Source organism: Rhineura floridana, chromosome 4 (genome assembly GCF_030035675.1).
Source record: "Rhineura floridana isolate rRhiFlo1 chromosome 4, rRhiFlo1.hap2, whole genome shotgun sequence".
Lineage (NCBI taxonomy): Eukaryota > Metazoa > Chordata > Lepidosauria > Squamata > Rhineuridae > Rhineura > Rhineura floridana.
Window position 1 is genome coordinate 164932020 of NC_084483.1, and position 16796 is coordinate 164948815.

The window sequence follows — 16796 nt, forward strand, 5'->3', positions numbered from 1 at the left end:
TGATTGGCAGCTTATGTTTTCTTCCAGGCAAGTACGAATTTATTTGGAAATATTTATTATTTCCTTGCCCCCTCACATCATTTATTTTTCCTTATCCTGTTCTACTCATTCCATAATTTCTCCCTTGTATTTTTCTTCCATCAGGATCCCCAACTCTTTTGACCTATGCCTTTTTCTTTCACTACCCTCCTCCGCATATCAGACCTTGTTTGTTATAGTGTTTGTTGTTTATTTACATACTATAATTTGCTTGCTTTGTTGTTGCTCATATTATTTTCATTGTTTGTGGTTGTATTTTTGAAAATTTATTCAAATAAAGTTAAAAAAAAAGGGTGAAACTGCAACAACAACAAAATACTCCATCCCCAGGCCACAAAAGGGAAGGCAAGAGGAGAAAGGGGAAAAAGGGGAATTAAGCCACACCATATTGAACAAAGGCACACAAAGAAAGACCACAGACCGAGGGGGAAATCACATGGGGGACAGAGAAAAACTTTAACAATACCAGTGAGGAGAGGAGGAAATCAGGAAAACACAAAACCTACACAAAGACACATCATCACAAACACAAAACACCAAATTTAGCAGGTTACTGAGAGAAATGAAATGATCCAGCCATCACCAATCACAGGCAGTGAGAGGGATGACTCCTCCCTCTGGAGAGGAGACTAAAGACTTCAGTGGAGTCTGCCTGTTCCTTCCAGTAGGAGGCATAATTCCTATGAGGAATGTAATCCATCCTCTGGTAAATAAGTTTTTATCCAGGCACACAAACAAATTTCTCATTACATGAATGCTTGTTTTTAAAATGTATTTATGAAAAACATACCCTGCTTTTCACTGTATATTGGCCTCAAACAGAGCAATCCATCTCTCTGGAGGCTGGCAGGAGCAGAGCTGGCAGAGGCATAGCTAGCGGAAGGGGCCACCACATCCAGAATGCCTTCAGGAGCCTCTGGAAGGGGAGGATGCTGGCTTTGCCAGCAGGGCGCAACAGAAGGAAATGAAATACATGCTTCCTTCTGCCACCCCTTTTCCTGGTGTATCAATTGCTGGGATGGAGGGCTATAGGAGGGAGCTGGATGTAGCGCAAGATCCCCCCTGGCTTCTTCCTCAACACCCCCAGAATGCCCTTTTTTGAGCCTTCCACCGCCTTCTGCTGGCTCCCCTTACGCTGGGCTGGGTTTCTCCAGAGGATCTCTAGCTGGGCCAAGATGAGGGACTTATGCTGGCATAGCCTGGCTGATCTGGGACCCAGCCATCTCAGCCGGAGATCTGCCATATCTAACTCCCTTCAGCCTGGCATAAACAGCAGTTGCACCCAAAGTGTCTTACAAAACAACAACACAATATACAAAATATAAAATAGATTAAAACATAAAATATTAATTAACATATGCAAACTTTTTGACAAATTTAGGAATTAAAATAATTTCCTTAGGCAATTTTTAACATAATATTTTAAAAAACCAAAAAACCTTCACACAAAATATCTGATCAAACAAGCAGTAGTGATAAACAATCAGTTCCTATTCTTCTACCCCAGCATTATAGTAAATGTAGTTGAAGTTCCTCAAGCACAGGGCCTGGTCTTTCAAGTGCTGTAAGCAGAAGAAGTAGCACTAGCTCCATTGCTCCAAACAGGCTTTCCAAAGCTGTTGAACTGAACTCCAAAGGGATGTCCTCCTTTTGAATTTAATAATTTAATAATTTAATTATTTAATTATTTAATTTAATTATTTAAAGTTTGACAGGACAGAACGAGATCTCCTTCTTGAGGCAGGTGCCCAAGCCTCTCAGTCTCCAACAGCTCTAGACTAGATTGAACATAAGGTGAAAACATTAAAATGAGATGCAGAAGTCCAGAGTAGATGATAGCAGAATATATCTAAGTGCAATTTGACTGTAATACTTCAAATTGTATTGATAGGTAATGTAAAATGAGATATTAGGTGGCCACATATGCATCACCAAAAAAGATTTGCATTGCAAAGAAGGCAAGATAAAAAGGGGGCATGATTTGCATACATTTGCACGTGCTAATTTGTATATGTATAGATACAAAGTTAGAAATAATTACTAGAATTAAAATAGAAATATAGTAAAACTCACCATAGTGGAGCCAAGTTGCTGATGGACAGTTTCTCAAGGCCCCTGCCTTCCCTTCTTAACTTCATCTTAAATCATCCCAAACAGCCTTCAGTTTGGGGTGAATTTAAGTTTGTTATTTTGTTATTTGTTACATTTATATCTTGCTTTGGGAAGCTTACTTCTGACTAAACATGTCTTCATCTACTTCCTAATTCCTTTATGTACTATCCTATGCATGCTTACCTGGGAGTAATTAACACTTGTATTTATTTGATGTTATGTGAGCATGTGCAGAATGCTTCTCCTCACAAATGAGCAATTACAACCTGTCTCTATAAACATACAGTTAAAGGGGCAGGAGAGTTCCTGGGCAAATGGCACGATTCCCATGCAAGTTTGACCGCCACCCATAAAATATCCCCCTTTGATAGCATCCTGTACTGTTGGAACACAGTGCATTCTCCGCCACAAAATTTCACTCCAGGTTTTCTACTTTACTACCTTTGAATCAGTCTTCGCTCCCTTTTGGTAACTTGGGTCACCTTCCGCAGTCTACCGGAATTTTAGAGAGCAAGTAAAGATACCAGAGAGGTAAATAAAAAAGTCTTGTCCTGTCCAAAAGAGGAAATCTGGCCACTTGTCATGAGTCTCCAAGCTCCGTCAGGAACTGGCATGGGGGTGACAGGGAGGAGAAGAGGATGAAGCAGAAGGCAGGGTTGAATGGTAGCAACCAGAGATAGAGAACGGAGCCTCTTCCCATCTGACTGCAGGGATGGTTGAGGGGGAGGCAGATCTACCAGCTCTTTTTCATATTCCTCATGTGGAGCAGAGAGCTTGGGAAAGGCTTTGACCAGCCAGAGGGGTGGGTGAGGAGGAGGCAGTGGTCGAGCCTGAGGCAGAGGGGCAGGACACAGCCCCAGTGCAGAGAACTAGGTACCTCCTCCATACACAGAGCAAACACACATACCCCAGAGAAGCATGCATCTACAGGCATGGCATTCCCATAATGGGAGTCTTGCAAGTAGCGTCACTATGCCTACCTTTAAAGGCTTGGCAGGAGTGCCATGCCAATTTGTTGGGATATCTTCAGTACTTCTGTTCACTTGTGTACATCCTACCCTGTTCCTGAACCCTAAAATTGTGGCTCCTGTAACCTGCTGCTGTGGCTCCTGTGTCTGCTGCTGAATTTGAATAAAGCTTTCTGTCTTACTTGCAGATAGGAACCTCTGTCACTGTGCTTTGGGGCAGAAGCTAGGATACCACTCTATGAGATAGCCATTTTAAATTGCAGATGTTACCTTGCTCTTCTAGATTCTCTGTAATAAAAGACCTCTCCTAAAATTGTTCCCATTTTTATATTTGATCCTCCTTGAGTCTTAAGTCTTTGGAGCATGTTCTTGATCATAGTAGTCTTTCCACTACCAGAGTCCCCTGAAAATTAATAAATGGATTATTTTGTTTTGTCTCTTCACTGCTTTTCCAATAGAAGCGCTCAAAGAAACACAAGCAAAAGCATAACAATAGCTATTAAACAAAAAGCAAAAACAAAATGAAAACAGCAGAGGATATAATACTTAGCATTCAAGAATTGCCTACAAAATGAAAAAGCTGGTGCATGCCCTTGCAATCTCACCTGAATAATGTCACTATGGTAGAGTAGTTAACAGCATCAAGGCTAGAAGCAGGGAGACCCAGACTCAAATCCCCACTCAACCATGAAGCTCACTGAGTGACCTTGGTCCAGTCACCATATTTCAACCTAACCTACTCACAGTAAGGTTAAAATGGGGGCAGGGTGGGGGGAACCCTGTACACTGCTTTGAGCTCTTTGAAGAAATGATAGTTGGAATACACCAAGGGACTCAGTAAAAGACCTACGGATATGGAGAGGTAGATATAGAAGAAGTCACTCCAAGAGATATGGAAACATAGACCAGTTTAAAGATTAAAAGTAGAACACTGAATTTAGCCCAGAAGGTTATTGGAGACAGGCTGCAGGCAGGCTGAAAAAACAGTAATCCAATACCCTTTGCTCATTGGTGTGTGTGTGCATAAGTTTTGCTGAAAGAGACTTAAGGCAATTAGACCTGATAATTTGTACTTATACAAGCAGTGAAAGCTTTTCTTTTTCATATTGAATTGTTTAATGCATAAGTAATACACAAGCAAAATGATAAAAATTAAAACACCACACAAAAAAGTAAATATACTTCATCCGTTTGTTACTTCTAAATAACCAATTTATCATCATACCGAATATATTATGAAGTTCCTAATAATATATAAGATTGAAGATGATCATTCTCCTGTGGTGGTGAACAGATGGCATGTAGGTTATGTCAAGAATAGCTAAGTTTGGTCAAACTAAAATGGCTCAACCAGAGGGAATTCTGGGGGGCTTTGTTGCAAAGACCTCCGGGATACTCTGTGCTGGGGAAACCCAAGTGTTTTAGTGCCAGACAGCTGCAAATTGCTAATGTCAAGAAGATGCAGCTGAGTCCTATCTGTTATCTCTTATCTGCTTCCTACGATCAAAGTCAGGAGTTGGGGTATTGCAGATCAGGGACTGCTTGGTGTGACTGTCTAGCCTTCCTTATCTTCAAAGGTGAACACGGAAGGGGCGTCTAGGATGGCTGCCCCCCTCCCTTTTGCCAGCTAAATCCCATAAAATGAAGGGTGATCCTTTGTTACTTGTTCCCCCATATCATCTATCTCGTTTAGTCTATGGATTTCAATAAAAGCCTTTGGGAACCAGGCTATCAGACTACAAAGTGAGTATTAGCTAGGATAGGTGAGCTTTCTTATTTTCTTTGTCTGTTTGAATCTCTCACAGTGTTATGTGAATGTATCTCTTGCTCAGCCCTGTTGAGGGTAATTGGCTTTAAAGGAAATATATGCTGCTCTCTTTTTGTATGTATCTTTCTTTTCTTTTAAATAAACTACCTTATCTTAATGGTGTGTATGGCTTGGGGCTTTGGCTCTAAATCCAGTCCTTGACCACACTACTGACTACTGTTGATTAATTAGGGTTAATGCTCCAGAGCAAGGAGTTTAACAATGGATCTGCTCTAGGATTTCAGATAGTGCTCTGAGTTTCCCCTTACACAGAGTGAAGGACTATTTAAAATGGTGGCGGCAGTCTACCTTCTAACTAACTAACCAACCTTGGGAAAGTGAGTGTTTGCCCAGGAAGCAGTGGCCCAGGGAATTGGGACTGTTCTTGGAAGCAAGGACACCCCCTTGGGGTTGCTAAGGTCAAAGGACCCCAGGCGGCAATCTTTGGCAGGTTAAGGTTACCCTATACTGCCTGAAGACAGGAAACACAGGTCTTTGTTAGCAGCTTGTTCCCCCTCCTCTTGATCAGTTTGTTTCCATTCGTTTGCCCAGAGCAAATTTGCGCACGTACTCCCAAAGTGTCTACTCCTTCTTGGGTTTGTCTAATATTTTTTGTGATTCTCTGTTCTAGTTGTGTGATTGCTTGTTTTTCTGTTCTGTTATTTTCCTTGCTTGAGTTTGGGAGTTGTTGTTTTGTACCTCAGACTCTTAGTTGCTTTCATTATTATTGCTGTCGGTCAATATCAGCTCTCCTTTCCTCTGTATCTGACACTAATGTTTATTTTTGCTTGTGTGATAGTTGGTGTGTTTTGTGTTTTTTATATACAACTTTTTTAAAAAGTGTCCATCTATTTTTCTCATGTCTTAACTGCCTGCCTGCCTCCCTTTGCCCTGGTCTTTGCTCAGGGTGGCGGGAGGGGGGAAGTGAAACCAACTGTGTTTCATGGGGAAAGTAAATAAAACATGGGCAAGGTAAATAAAAAGTCTACCATGCGGCAAAGCCAAGTGTGGCTCTTGATGGAAAGCCCCATTTGTATTGCATTTGCAACTGCAGGCATTGGTGGAGAAGTGAACAAAATGATAGGCACAACAAACAAAATAGGATTGGCGGAAAGCACCAGCACCATCTGAGCTGAGAATTGCTTAACAGAGCCAATATTTTTGTTCCAGTTTTGTGTAGCTATGCCACCTTCCTCAGTACAGAGGGCTTCAGTCCTGTCCCCTTCATCACTCATTGAGTGCAGAAAGTCTTGCCATATGGGAGAAGCTCAGCAAGACAAGCAGTATTAACTCCCTCCTACCCTGATCAACAAGACAGGTGTACTGTGGAGCTACTATCGGAGGATGGGGGCTCAGTGTAACCGCAAGTATTAGGGGCTAGTATATGCACTTTTTATTCCTCTAGTAAGGAATTTAAGGGGTTATTAGCAGGGAGATTCAGCCTCTATTGTTAGTGATGTGACCAAGCCAGCCTGTTTCTTTAGACTAACTATAGTCTTTTCAATTGTACTTCAGTATGCTACAGCAGATTGAGAAGACTCTGCTAGGGGATTAATCTAGATAATTGAGAGGGCCTTTGGATATTTTCACAGCAAGCCTGTCATTCATTAAATTTATATCCCACCCTTCCTCTCTAAAGTACCCCAGAGCAGCAGACAACAAGTGATAAAATACTAAAAACATATTTTGAAATCTTGTTAAAAACAGAACATCTTTAAAATCACCTTAAAACAAATCCAATACAGATGCAGACTGGGCTAAAGGTGTCTGCTTAAGAGGCTTGTTGGAAGAGGAAGGTCTTCAGTATTCACTGAAAAGACAACATAAACAGAACCGAATATTTAATGGAAGTGAATTCCAAATGGTAGGTGCCACAACGCTAGAGGTCTGCTTCCTATATTGTGTGGAGCAGACCTCCTGATGAGGTGGTATCTGCAGAAGGCCCTCACCTGCAGAGCACAGTGATTGACTGGGTACACAAGGGGTGAGCCAATCTTTCAGGTATCTTAGTCCCAATTATTATTATTTAAACGTATTAGTTGCTTGATACCTGAAGGTCCTCAAGTGACTTACACAATGTTAAAACAAATAAAACACACTATAAAAACAACAACAAAACAATAGCAATAGCACCCTCACACAGCCACAGGAAGGTATGGTAGCGTATTAAAAGAAAACTTAATCTCAATAAATCAAATGCCTGAGAGAAGAGGTACATCTTTACCTGGTGCTGAAAAGATATCAATGAAGGTGCCAGGCAGATCTCACTAGGGAGCATATTCCACAGACAGGGAGACACAACTGAAAAGGCCATCTCCCTTGCACCACCCTCTGAGCCTCCCTCAGAGGAGGGACCTGGAGAAGGGCTTTATTCACCAAAACCAATACATTGAACTTAGTCTGGTTAGTCACTGTCTCAGCCTATGGTTCCTCAGTCAGTCAGTCACTGTATCTCAGTCTATTGCTGCTCAGACAGCCACTGCAACTCAGCCTTTGCTTGCCCAACTAGTCACTGTTGCTCAGCCCAGTATTATTCAGAGGTGTAAGCAGCAGAGGGGGAAATGTATGTTATCTAGACTGAGGTCCTCATGAACCTATCATACCTTTTCAGAAGAGGATGAAAGTGACTCCCCTGGTCCACACGCTGTTTCTGGAGGACAGGCAGCTAAGCATAAAAGTGTCATCCATCTGAACGACAACCTTCAGACCAGGCCTTGCTTCTAAACCATCTACAAGCTTTCCTGACACCCAAACTAAAGGAAGGTGAATGAAGTGATGGAACAGAAATGGAAGAGCATATCTCCCACAGATTTTTTTGAAGATGCACACTATGTACTCTTGTTCTGTCAAACTCTTGCAGCCTTGGATCTTGATGCTTTCAACTTCTAAGGGTGCCTCAGGACTTCAACAACCAGAAACCTATTCTAAAATAATTCCACTTCCTTTAAGGAGGTCACTAGGTCAGAATGGGATGTGCCCTTCCAGACAAAAGGACTAATGGCTTATGTCAATGGTTTTTCCTGTTGGCACCTACCGTCATAGAGCAACTTTGCCTTCTGGCTGTGGAAACTCCAGTGGTTTCTCTGGTGTCATGAGCTGTGTTACCTAAAAGAGAGATGTAGCCTAAAGATACCACCAATTGGAGTATTGACTTCATATTATGCCAGGTGCACAAGGCCTCAGCTCTAGCCATTCATTCATCTCCTGCAGCATTAGTGTTTATGACAGTTTCTCTCCTGTGGATTGATGAAGTTCTGGATAATCAACATCAGAATCCTGAGAGAATGCAGAAAACTGTTGAAAATGTCTAGAACCATATCATTTGTTGCTGACACAACATTACACACAATTCAATTTGCAGTAAGATTGATGGTGGTGGCTGTGGTTGCAAGGTGGTCTCTGCAGTTGAGGCACTGGGATGCAGATAATGCTTCCCGTGTGAATCTGGCCATAGCACTGCACATAGGAGATAAGCTATTTGGTGAACATGTGCTTAAAGAGGTGCCAGTGGACCCTATAGAACAGCCTTTCCCAACCAGTGTGCCTCCAGATGTTGTTGGACTACAATTCCCATCTTTCCTGACCATTGGCAATGCTGGCTGAGGCTGATGGGAGTTGTGGTCCAACAGCACCTGGACGCACGCTGGTAGGGAAAGGCTGCTATAGAGCATTAGAAGACATTGCTACTCTTGGCCAAATGGGATGATCATCCATCTTCCAAGGGATTTGTCTTTCACCAGCTGTCCTTTCATACCTTACATTTCCAAAATAGAGGCAGAGGTCCCAACATCTGGTCCTGACCATGCTACCAGTCAGGGGATAGCAACAATAAAGGGCAAAGTTCCAGTGTGGCAACCAGTCAAGAAATAACCATTCCTCCCACTTCTGATGCCATTCCTCCACCAGCAAGCAGGAATCTAGGCTCCTTCTAATAGGAAGGGTGGAATATAAATAAAATAAAATAAATAATTTGCAACATTATTATCCGGCATGGCCTGTGATCACCAAGGACATGTGGGTTCTGGATTTGATACATCAAGGCCTGTTAATCAAGTTGAAGTCTGCACCACCTACTTGCTTCCAGCCTTCACCAGTTTCCAGCTCTCTGGAGAAGACAGCCATTGTCATGGATGCCATTCAACACCTACTGCAGATAGAAGCCATCAAGCCAGTCCCATCAGGAGAGGCCTTCTTTGGTACCTACTCCACATTCTTTGTGGTATCTAACATGGATGGATCCTGGTGGGTTGTACTGGATCTCATGTTCCTGAACCAGTATATCAAGAATTCAGGATGGAAATGTCATCAATCAAGGAAGCTCTTCCATACTTGGATGATCTCCTGCTTCACTTACCATTGGTTCAGAAGTCTCACTGAGATATCCAATTGACTCTATGATATGTGTCTGGTGAACTCTGAGAAGAGTCCTCTTCAGTTAATGCAATCTCAGCAACTCCTGGGTACTTTGCTGAATATGAATTTGATTTCCCTGTGTCCAGAGTGGGTCACCCAAATAAAGACCTGTTACTAAAAAAGTCAGTGAATCTCAAGATCTTGCAAAGGTATTGGGGCTGTTTGTGCCAATGATTCATTTGATTGCACAGGCAACACACCATACCACACCACGGCAATGGGCTCGCCTACATTTCATAGGTGTCCTGCCCAGAGCATGAGACACGAGGCGGAGATGAGGCTGGAATTAATTCTTGCTTTATTAGAGTAACGGTTACATCAAAAGCAGTGCACTTCATAGACCTGTCTGTGTTAACTCACTACTGACTCTACCTGGACTATCTAGGCATGCTCTGCAGCGTGTGGAGTAAGTTGATTCAGCACCCTAATCGGGGGTGCTGCTTTAAATAGGAAAGGTCTTTGCTTGTAATCTCTGACTCCTCCAAAGTACCACCTTCTGACTGTCCCACTTCTCACATCGTCTCACGTGGGGTGAAGGGGGGCGATCCTCTGACTGTACATCTGACAGCACAGACTCGTTAGGTGCCAACTTGACCTCAAAGGGTGGGGAGCAGGTTGGCGGGGAAGCATGCCAGGCAGGGAATCCCGGGGGGTGGAGTTGGCGCACGTGGGGGGTCACTTCCCAATGGCTCTGTTGGAAAACTTGCAGATGGAATGAGATTAGCATCAATGGGAAGATTGTCCGTGGGAACTTGAGGGCTGTCGGCATCTCCCCCTCCCTCAATGCCCTCAAAAGCCTTGTCCTCCTCTGACACCTCTCCCTGGTCTACCTGGGGGAGCTGAGGCTTAACATCATCCCCCCCTCCATGCACTATTCCCCTCCACCCCCTGGGCTTGGGCTTGTTCAGGTAGGTTTCGTGGAAGTCTCTCACCAAGTCTGGTGCATGGATGTCCTTGACTGCTTCCCAGGAATGCTCCAACAGATCATACCCCTTCCAGTGAATTAATGCTTCCGGGAATGCTTTGATTTGGATTCCTGCATTGCGCAGGGGGTTTGACTTGATGGCCTTATAGGCCCCTTCCAACTCTACTATTCTATGATTCTATGAAATATTGAAGCCGTCCCCAGTGCTTCTGCGAGTCCAATATCTGCTCCACTTCATATTCTTCCTGCCCATTCACTGTGAGGGGAGGTAGCGGCTCCACCGACTCTCTGTGGGAGTCGGGGGTGTTCTAATGTCAGCAGGGAGTGATGAAACACAGGATGTATCTTGAAGGTGGGAGGCAGTCTCAGACGGAAGGCCACCGGGTTGATCTGAGCCTCCACTTCAAAGGGTCCCACCTTTTGATCCTCTAACTTGCATTGGCAAGTAACTCGTAGACAGCCACACTCTGTCCCCCACTCGGATCAGAGTATAGACATAGCCCTTCCCTCCTGTGCTTCTCCTTTTCCTCCTCTGACAAGCGTGGTCAGGTTCCGCCAATTTGCATGGGCTCCACCCCTGAGGAGGACGAGGTTCCCACGCTAGGAGGATAGTGGATGTGGGGGAGAGGTAGAGGTGCCTGGGAATGGATAGGCTCTGCTTTGTGTTCCAAACAGCGGCCCTCGAGATTGTCAATCTGCAAACACAATTGGATCAACTCCGACAGAGTCCCGGGTGGGGTGTGTGTGCGCCAACTCGTCCAGCACCTCCAAACTCAGACCATTCCGATAAAAGTACATCAATGCTGGGTCATTGTTTTCAGTCTCTTGGGCTAAGATACGGAAAGTATTGGTGTAGACCCACACAGATCCCTTCCCTTGTTTCAGAGTTCCTAGCTGGCAGGCGACTGTCTCCTTCCATTGAGGATCATGGTACATTTCATTCATGGCAGCGACGGAGACGTTTGACCCAGGATGGGGTCATTTCTGATCAAGTATGGGGTGGCCCATTTGGCAGCTTCCCCCTCCAGAAGACTGATGATGAACGCCACCTTTGAGTCATCGGTCGGAAACATGGCTTGACGTACGTATATATATAGTTCACACTGGGCGAGGAACATGGCGAACTGGTCACTCTGGCCGCCATAACGGGAGGGTATCCCCATGGGAGATTTGATTCTGGCAGGTGGTGCCACACCTTCCTGTGCGATCAGGGCTCAAAGGTTCTGGTTCTCAAGTTGTAAGTTCTGGGTCACAGCTTGGAGGTTCTGGAGCTTGGCGTACAAGGCTTCAAACCAGCATGAGTAGAGTGGTTTGCGAAGGGAGGGGCTGCTGATGAGGCCACTTCGTTGACTTGGCTCCCAACTCTTTGGCCTCTATAAGAGCTGGGATCTGGAGTTTTCTGGTACCAGGGCTTTTTTGATTTTGAAAGGGCATCCTTGGGCCAACTTCAGGAAATGAAGTTTTAGACCCTTTGGAGGCCCACTGTGAAATGCTTGCAAGGCACTTTGAGGATAACGTTGCTTGCCTCCATAGCAATCTTGATGCCCCATCCATATCTACTGTAGTCCCCAGTGAGGTGTCCAGTGCAACGTCTGCTGCAACTTCTTGGGATTAGTTTCAGTTGATGTGGACTGATGATGTGGACAAGGTGCTTGTGACAACGCAACCAGCAACATTTCCTTTTGACTCTTATCCCCCTTGGCTTATAAAAGCTTGCTGAGGGGGTATGACTTTGGTGGATCCAGGGTGTGATCAATGTGTTGTTGTGGGAGGGAGTAATCCCAGCTACCTTGAAAGACTGCTCCTGAAAAAAACTACCCTGGAACCTTTGGTTTGTGACAACTACCACCCAGTCACAAATACCCCCTTTTTAGGGAAGGTAATTGAGAGTGTTGTGGCATAGCAATTGCAAGTACTCTTGGATGAAACAGATTATCTTCATCCATTCCAATCTGGGTTCAGGCCTGATTATTGGATTGAATTGGTCTTGGTCGCCCTGATGGATGATCTTTATCGAGAGAAGGACAGGGGGAGTGCAACCCTCTTATTCTTAATTGATCTCTCAGTGGCTTTTGATACCATTAGCCATGGTATCCTTCTGAGTTGACTTGGTGAGATGGGTACTGAAGGCACTGTTTTACCTATATCCAGGGTCATTTTCAGATAATAACATTGGGTGATTGTCTTTTGGTGACCTGGCAATTGTGCTGTGGGGTGCAGCAGGGTACTATCTTGTCCCCCAAGCTGTTTAACATCTATATGAAGTCATTGGGAGTGGTCATCAGGAGATTTGGGGTGAGGTGTCAGCAGTAGGTTGATGATACCCAGTCCTATTTCTCTGTAATATCTGAATCTGGAAAGGTTATGCAAGCCCTGGACTGCTGCCTGGACTCTGTGGTGGGCTAGATGAGGGCTAATAAACTGAGTCTGAATACTATCAAGAACCTTGAACTTAGCCCAGTGGCTAATGGGCAGCCAGTGCAATTCTTTCAAGTATATGTTGGTGATATCCTGCCCTAGTTAACAGTCGTGATGCCAAATTTTGCATAAGCTGCAGCTTCTGGACCAATCTCAAGGGCAGCCCCACACAGAGTGTGTTACAGTAATCCAGCCTGGAGGTTACCAGTGCATGGACAACAGTGGTCAGGCTATCCAGTCCAGAAATGGCTGCAGCTGTCTTACCAGCTGAAGCTGGTAAAAGGCACTCCCAGCTACTGAGGTCACCTTGGCCTCTAACAACAAAGATGGAGCCAGAAGCAGTTCATCTTACCCCTTATATACCCAGTTGATCACAGTGCTCTGCAGGTGCAGGCCTTCTGCAGATACCAATTTATCAGGAGGTCCATTCCCCACAACATAGGAAGCGGACCTTTAGTGTTGAGGCACCTACCCTTTGGAATTCCCTCACTTTAAGTATTAGACAGGCAACGTCTCTGTTATTTTTTGGCACCTATTGATGACCGTCTTCTTTCAACAAGACTTTTAAGTAGAGACCTTATCCCAGTCTGCATTTTGTGTTGGAATTGCTTTTTAAGATTTTTTAAAGCTTTTTTTTAAAAAAAAAACATGTTTTAAAAAATGTTTTAAGATGTTTTTAAAGATGTTTTAAAGTCTGTTTTTAAGAGATTTTAAAGTTTTTAGTGGTTTTTTTGCCACTCTGGCCTCCTGCTGGGAGGAAGGTTGGGATATAAATGTAATAAATAAAGCTACTTATGCCAAAACATATTTCAGCCACTCAATGAGGTCAGCCCCAATTTTGACAGCCTTTTTGACAGTAAATGCACATCTACATAAAGTTTGTAGGACTGCTACATGGGCCACACCAACTAAGTTTATTAAGCACTATAAAACAAAGAAATACATCTCTGCAGAGGCAACCTTTGGCAAGTAAGTCCTACAAAAAGTGCTTTCTTTGTTTTCTGGCAGCCATTATCTAATTTTCCTGTCCTCTTGTACAGGAACTGTCCTGCCCCACCAGAGGAGAAGGAACTGTTGTTGTCATATGAAAGATCTTTCACTCTGGTGTTGAATAGATGGCATAGACCCTCCCTTATGGGATTTGGCTGCCAGTTTATCTATGTATATAGTTCTAAGCTGACAAGGGGTTATCCATGCTGTGTTTTTGTAATATGTGTGTTCTGTCTATGAGTGTGGAGCTGCTCCTTTAGCCTGTCATGATCCAGACTAATCAAGAGGAGGAGGGGGAGTGAGCTGTTGACAAAAGCCTGCATTTCCAGTCTTCAGACACTCGAGGGCTATCTTACCCCATATGACATTCATTCAACACTACAGAGAAACACCTTTCAGAGAACAATGGTTCCTTTTCATATCCTCTGCCAAACCAAATCTTTTACATATCCATAAGGATTATCAATGGATTTTCTGGCAGTTTATAACATGTTATTTTTTCAATTTTATTCAAGGTATTTGTCCAAAAGATCTTTATTTTAGAGCAATACCAAAATATATGGCACATATGAACATTTAATATTTCACATCTCCAGCATTTATTGTTCACTCTTATGTATATTCAGTCTAGCCTTGCAGGTGCTAAGTACCCATGAAAAAGAAATGTATAACAGCTTTCAAAAAGATACTTCAAGATTACTGTATAACACTGCCATATCCGCTTCCATACATTTAATGGGATCTCATAATCCACATCTTGCTCCAATTAACTTTGATGTGATTAGCAGAAATATTACATCTCACAAAAATTCTGTACAATTTACTCTAGTTCTTTCCTTTTGTCATTAAATTTTCCAAGTATGTAGTATCTCATAATGGGTCATATTTTGTCAATAAGTGGTTAGTTTATGCAGGATAAAGAGATTGCAGAGGTTAAATTAATTTTTTGCATCTGTCTTCACAGTAGAAGATATAGGGCAGATCCCTGAACCTGAACTAACATTTGCAGGAAGGGAACCTGAGGAACTGAGGCAAATAATGGTGATGAGAGATGAAGTTCTAGGCTTAACAGACAAAATAAAAACTGACAAATTGCCAAAGTCTGGATGGCATCCACCCAAGAGTTCTCAAAGAACTAAAATGTGAAATTGCTGATCTTCTAACAAAAATATGTAACTTGTCCCTCAGATCTGCCTCCATACCTGAGGACTGGATACCTTCCCAATCATCTGCTCCCATCAGTGGTACATGCCCTGGTCTCCTCTCGCCTAGACTACTGTTAATGTGCTCTACGTGGGGCTACCCTTGAAAACGGTCCGGAAGCTGCAACTGGTACAGAACGTGGCAGCGCGCCTGATTAAAGGCAGCCGCCGGTGAGATCATATCACTCCAGTGCTAAAAGAGTTGCACTGGATACCAGTTGCTTACTGGGCCCAATTCAAGGTGTTGGTTTTGACCTTTAAATCCCTATATGGTTTCGGTCCAGTCTATCTAAAGGAGCGCCTCCAACATCATCAGCTATGCCGCCCAAGCAGATCAGCCTCAAAAGACCTTCTCTCCATCCCATCAGTCAAAACAGCCAAACTGGTGAGGACTAGAGAGAGGGCTTTTTCAGTTGTGGCCCCCACCCTGTGGAACTCCCTCCCAAATGATCTCCGCCATGCCCCTTCCATGATGAGTTTCCGCCAGGCCTGGATCTTCAGGCAGGCTTTTGGGGTTGGCTAGATTTTATTTTCATTGTTTTTAGATTTTTAATGTCTAGGTATTGTATGCCTATTTTGTACGTTGCCCAGAGTGGCTGGACAGCCAGCCAGATGGGCGACTAATAAATTCAACAAATAAATAAACAAATAAACAAACAAATAAATAAATAAATAAAATCTATCCTGGGAAAACTGGTAGAAAGTATAAAGATAAATTAACCAGACATATAGAAGAACAAGCCTTGCTGAAGCTGAGCCAGCATGGCTTCTGCAAGGGAAAGTCCTGTCTTACTTTGAGAGTGTCAACAAGCATATAGATAGAGGTAATCTGATTGAGATAGTGTACTTAGACTTTCAAAAGGCTCTTGACAAGGTACCTCACCAAAGATTCCTGAGTAAGTTTAGCAGTCATGGAATAAGAGAAGTCCTCATGTGGATCAGGAATTGGTTAAATAGCAGGAAGCAAAGAGTAGGAATAAATGGACAGTTCTCCAATGGAATGCTGTAGAAAGTGGAGTCCCTCAAGGATCGCTATTGGAATATGTGCTTTTTAACTTATTCATAAATGACCTGGAGTTAGGGGTGAGCAGTGAGGTGGTCAAGTTTGCTGATGATACTAAATTGTTCAGGGTTGATAAAACAAAAAGGGATTGCAAAGAGCTCCAAAAAGACCTCTCCAAACTGAGTGAATGGGCAGAAAAATGGCAAATGCAATGTAAACAAGTGTAAGTCTTGCATATTGGAGCAAAAAATCTTAATTTCACATATACTCGCATGTGGTCTGAACTGGTGGTGACTGATTAGGAACAAAACTTTAGGGTCGTAGTAGATAGCTTGACAAAGATGTCAACCTAGTGTTAAAAAGGCAAATTCCATGCTAAGGATCATTAGGAAAGGTCTTTAAAATAAAACTGCTGATACCATAATGCCATTATACAAAACTACAGTGTAACCACGTTTGGAATACTGTGTATAGTTCTGGACATATCACCTCAAGAAATTTAAGTGTAGAGCTGGAAAAGTTCAAAAAAGGGCAACCAGAATGATCAAGGGGATGTAGCAACTCCCCTATGAGGAAAAGTTGCAGCATTGGGGCCTTTTTAGTTCAGAGAAAAGCCAAGTAAGAGGCGACATGATAGAAGTGTATAAAATCATGTATGGCATGGAGAATGTGGACAAAGAAAAGTTTTTCTTCTCTCATAACATTAGAACTTGTGGATATCCAATGAAGCTGAATATTGGAAGATTCAGGACAAAAAAAAGTACTTCTTCATGCAGCGCATAGTTGCACTATGGAATTCACTCTCACAAGAGACAGTAATGGCCACTAAATTGGATGGCTTTAAAAGTGGATTAGGCAAATTCATGGAGGATAAAACTACCAGTGCTACTAGCCATGATGGCTATACTCTGCTTCCATA

The 16796-nt window shown here is 43.2% G+C and overlaps 1 protein-coding gene across 1 annotated transcript in view; it reads right to left on the reverse strand.

The window, feature by feature from the left end:
* The window catches only part of DNAH14 (dynein axonemal heavy chain 14), a 472613-nt gene that overhangs the window by 160864 nt on the left and 294953 nt on the right, over positions 1-16796 (reverse strand). The window contains exons 48-49 of the mRNA XM_061626120.1: positions 3390-3522; positions 1628-1686 (exon numbers count right to left, since the gene is read on the reverse strand). Coding sequence (XP_061482104.1) covers positions 1628-1686; positions 3390-3522 — 192 coding nt within the window. The remainder of the gene's footprint in view (positions 1-1627; positions 1687-3389; positions 3523-16796) is intronic.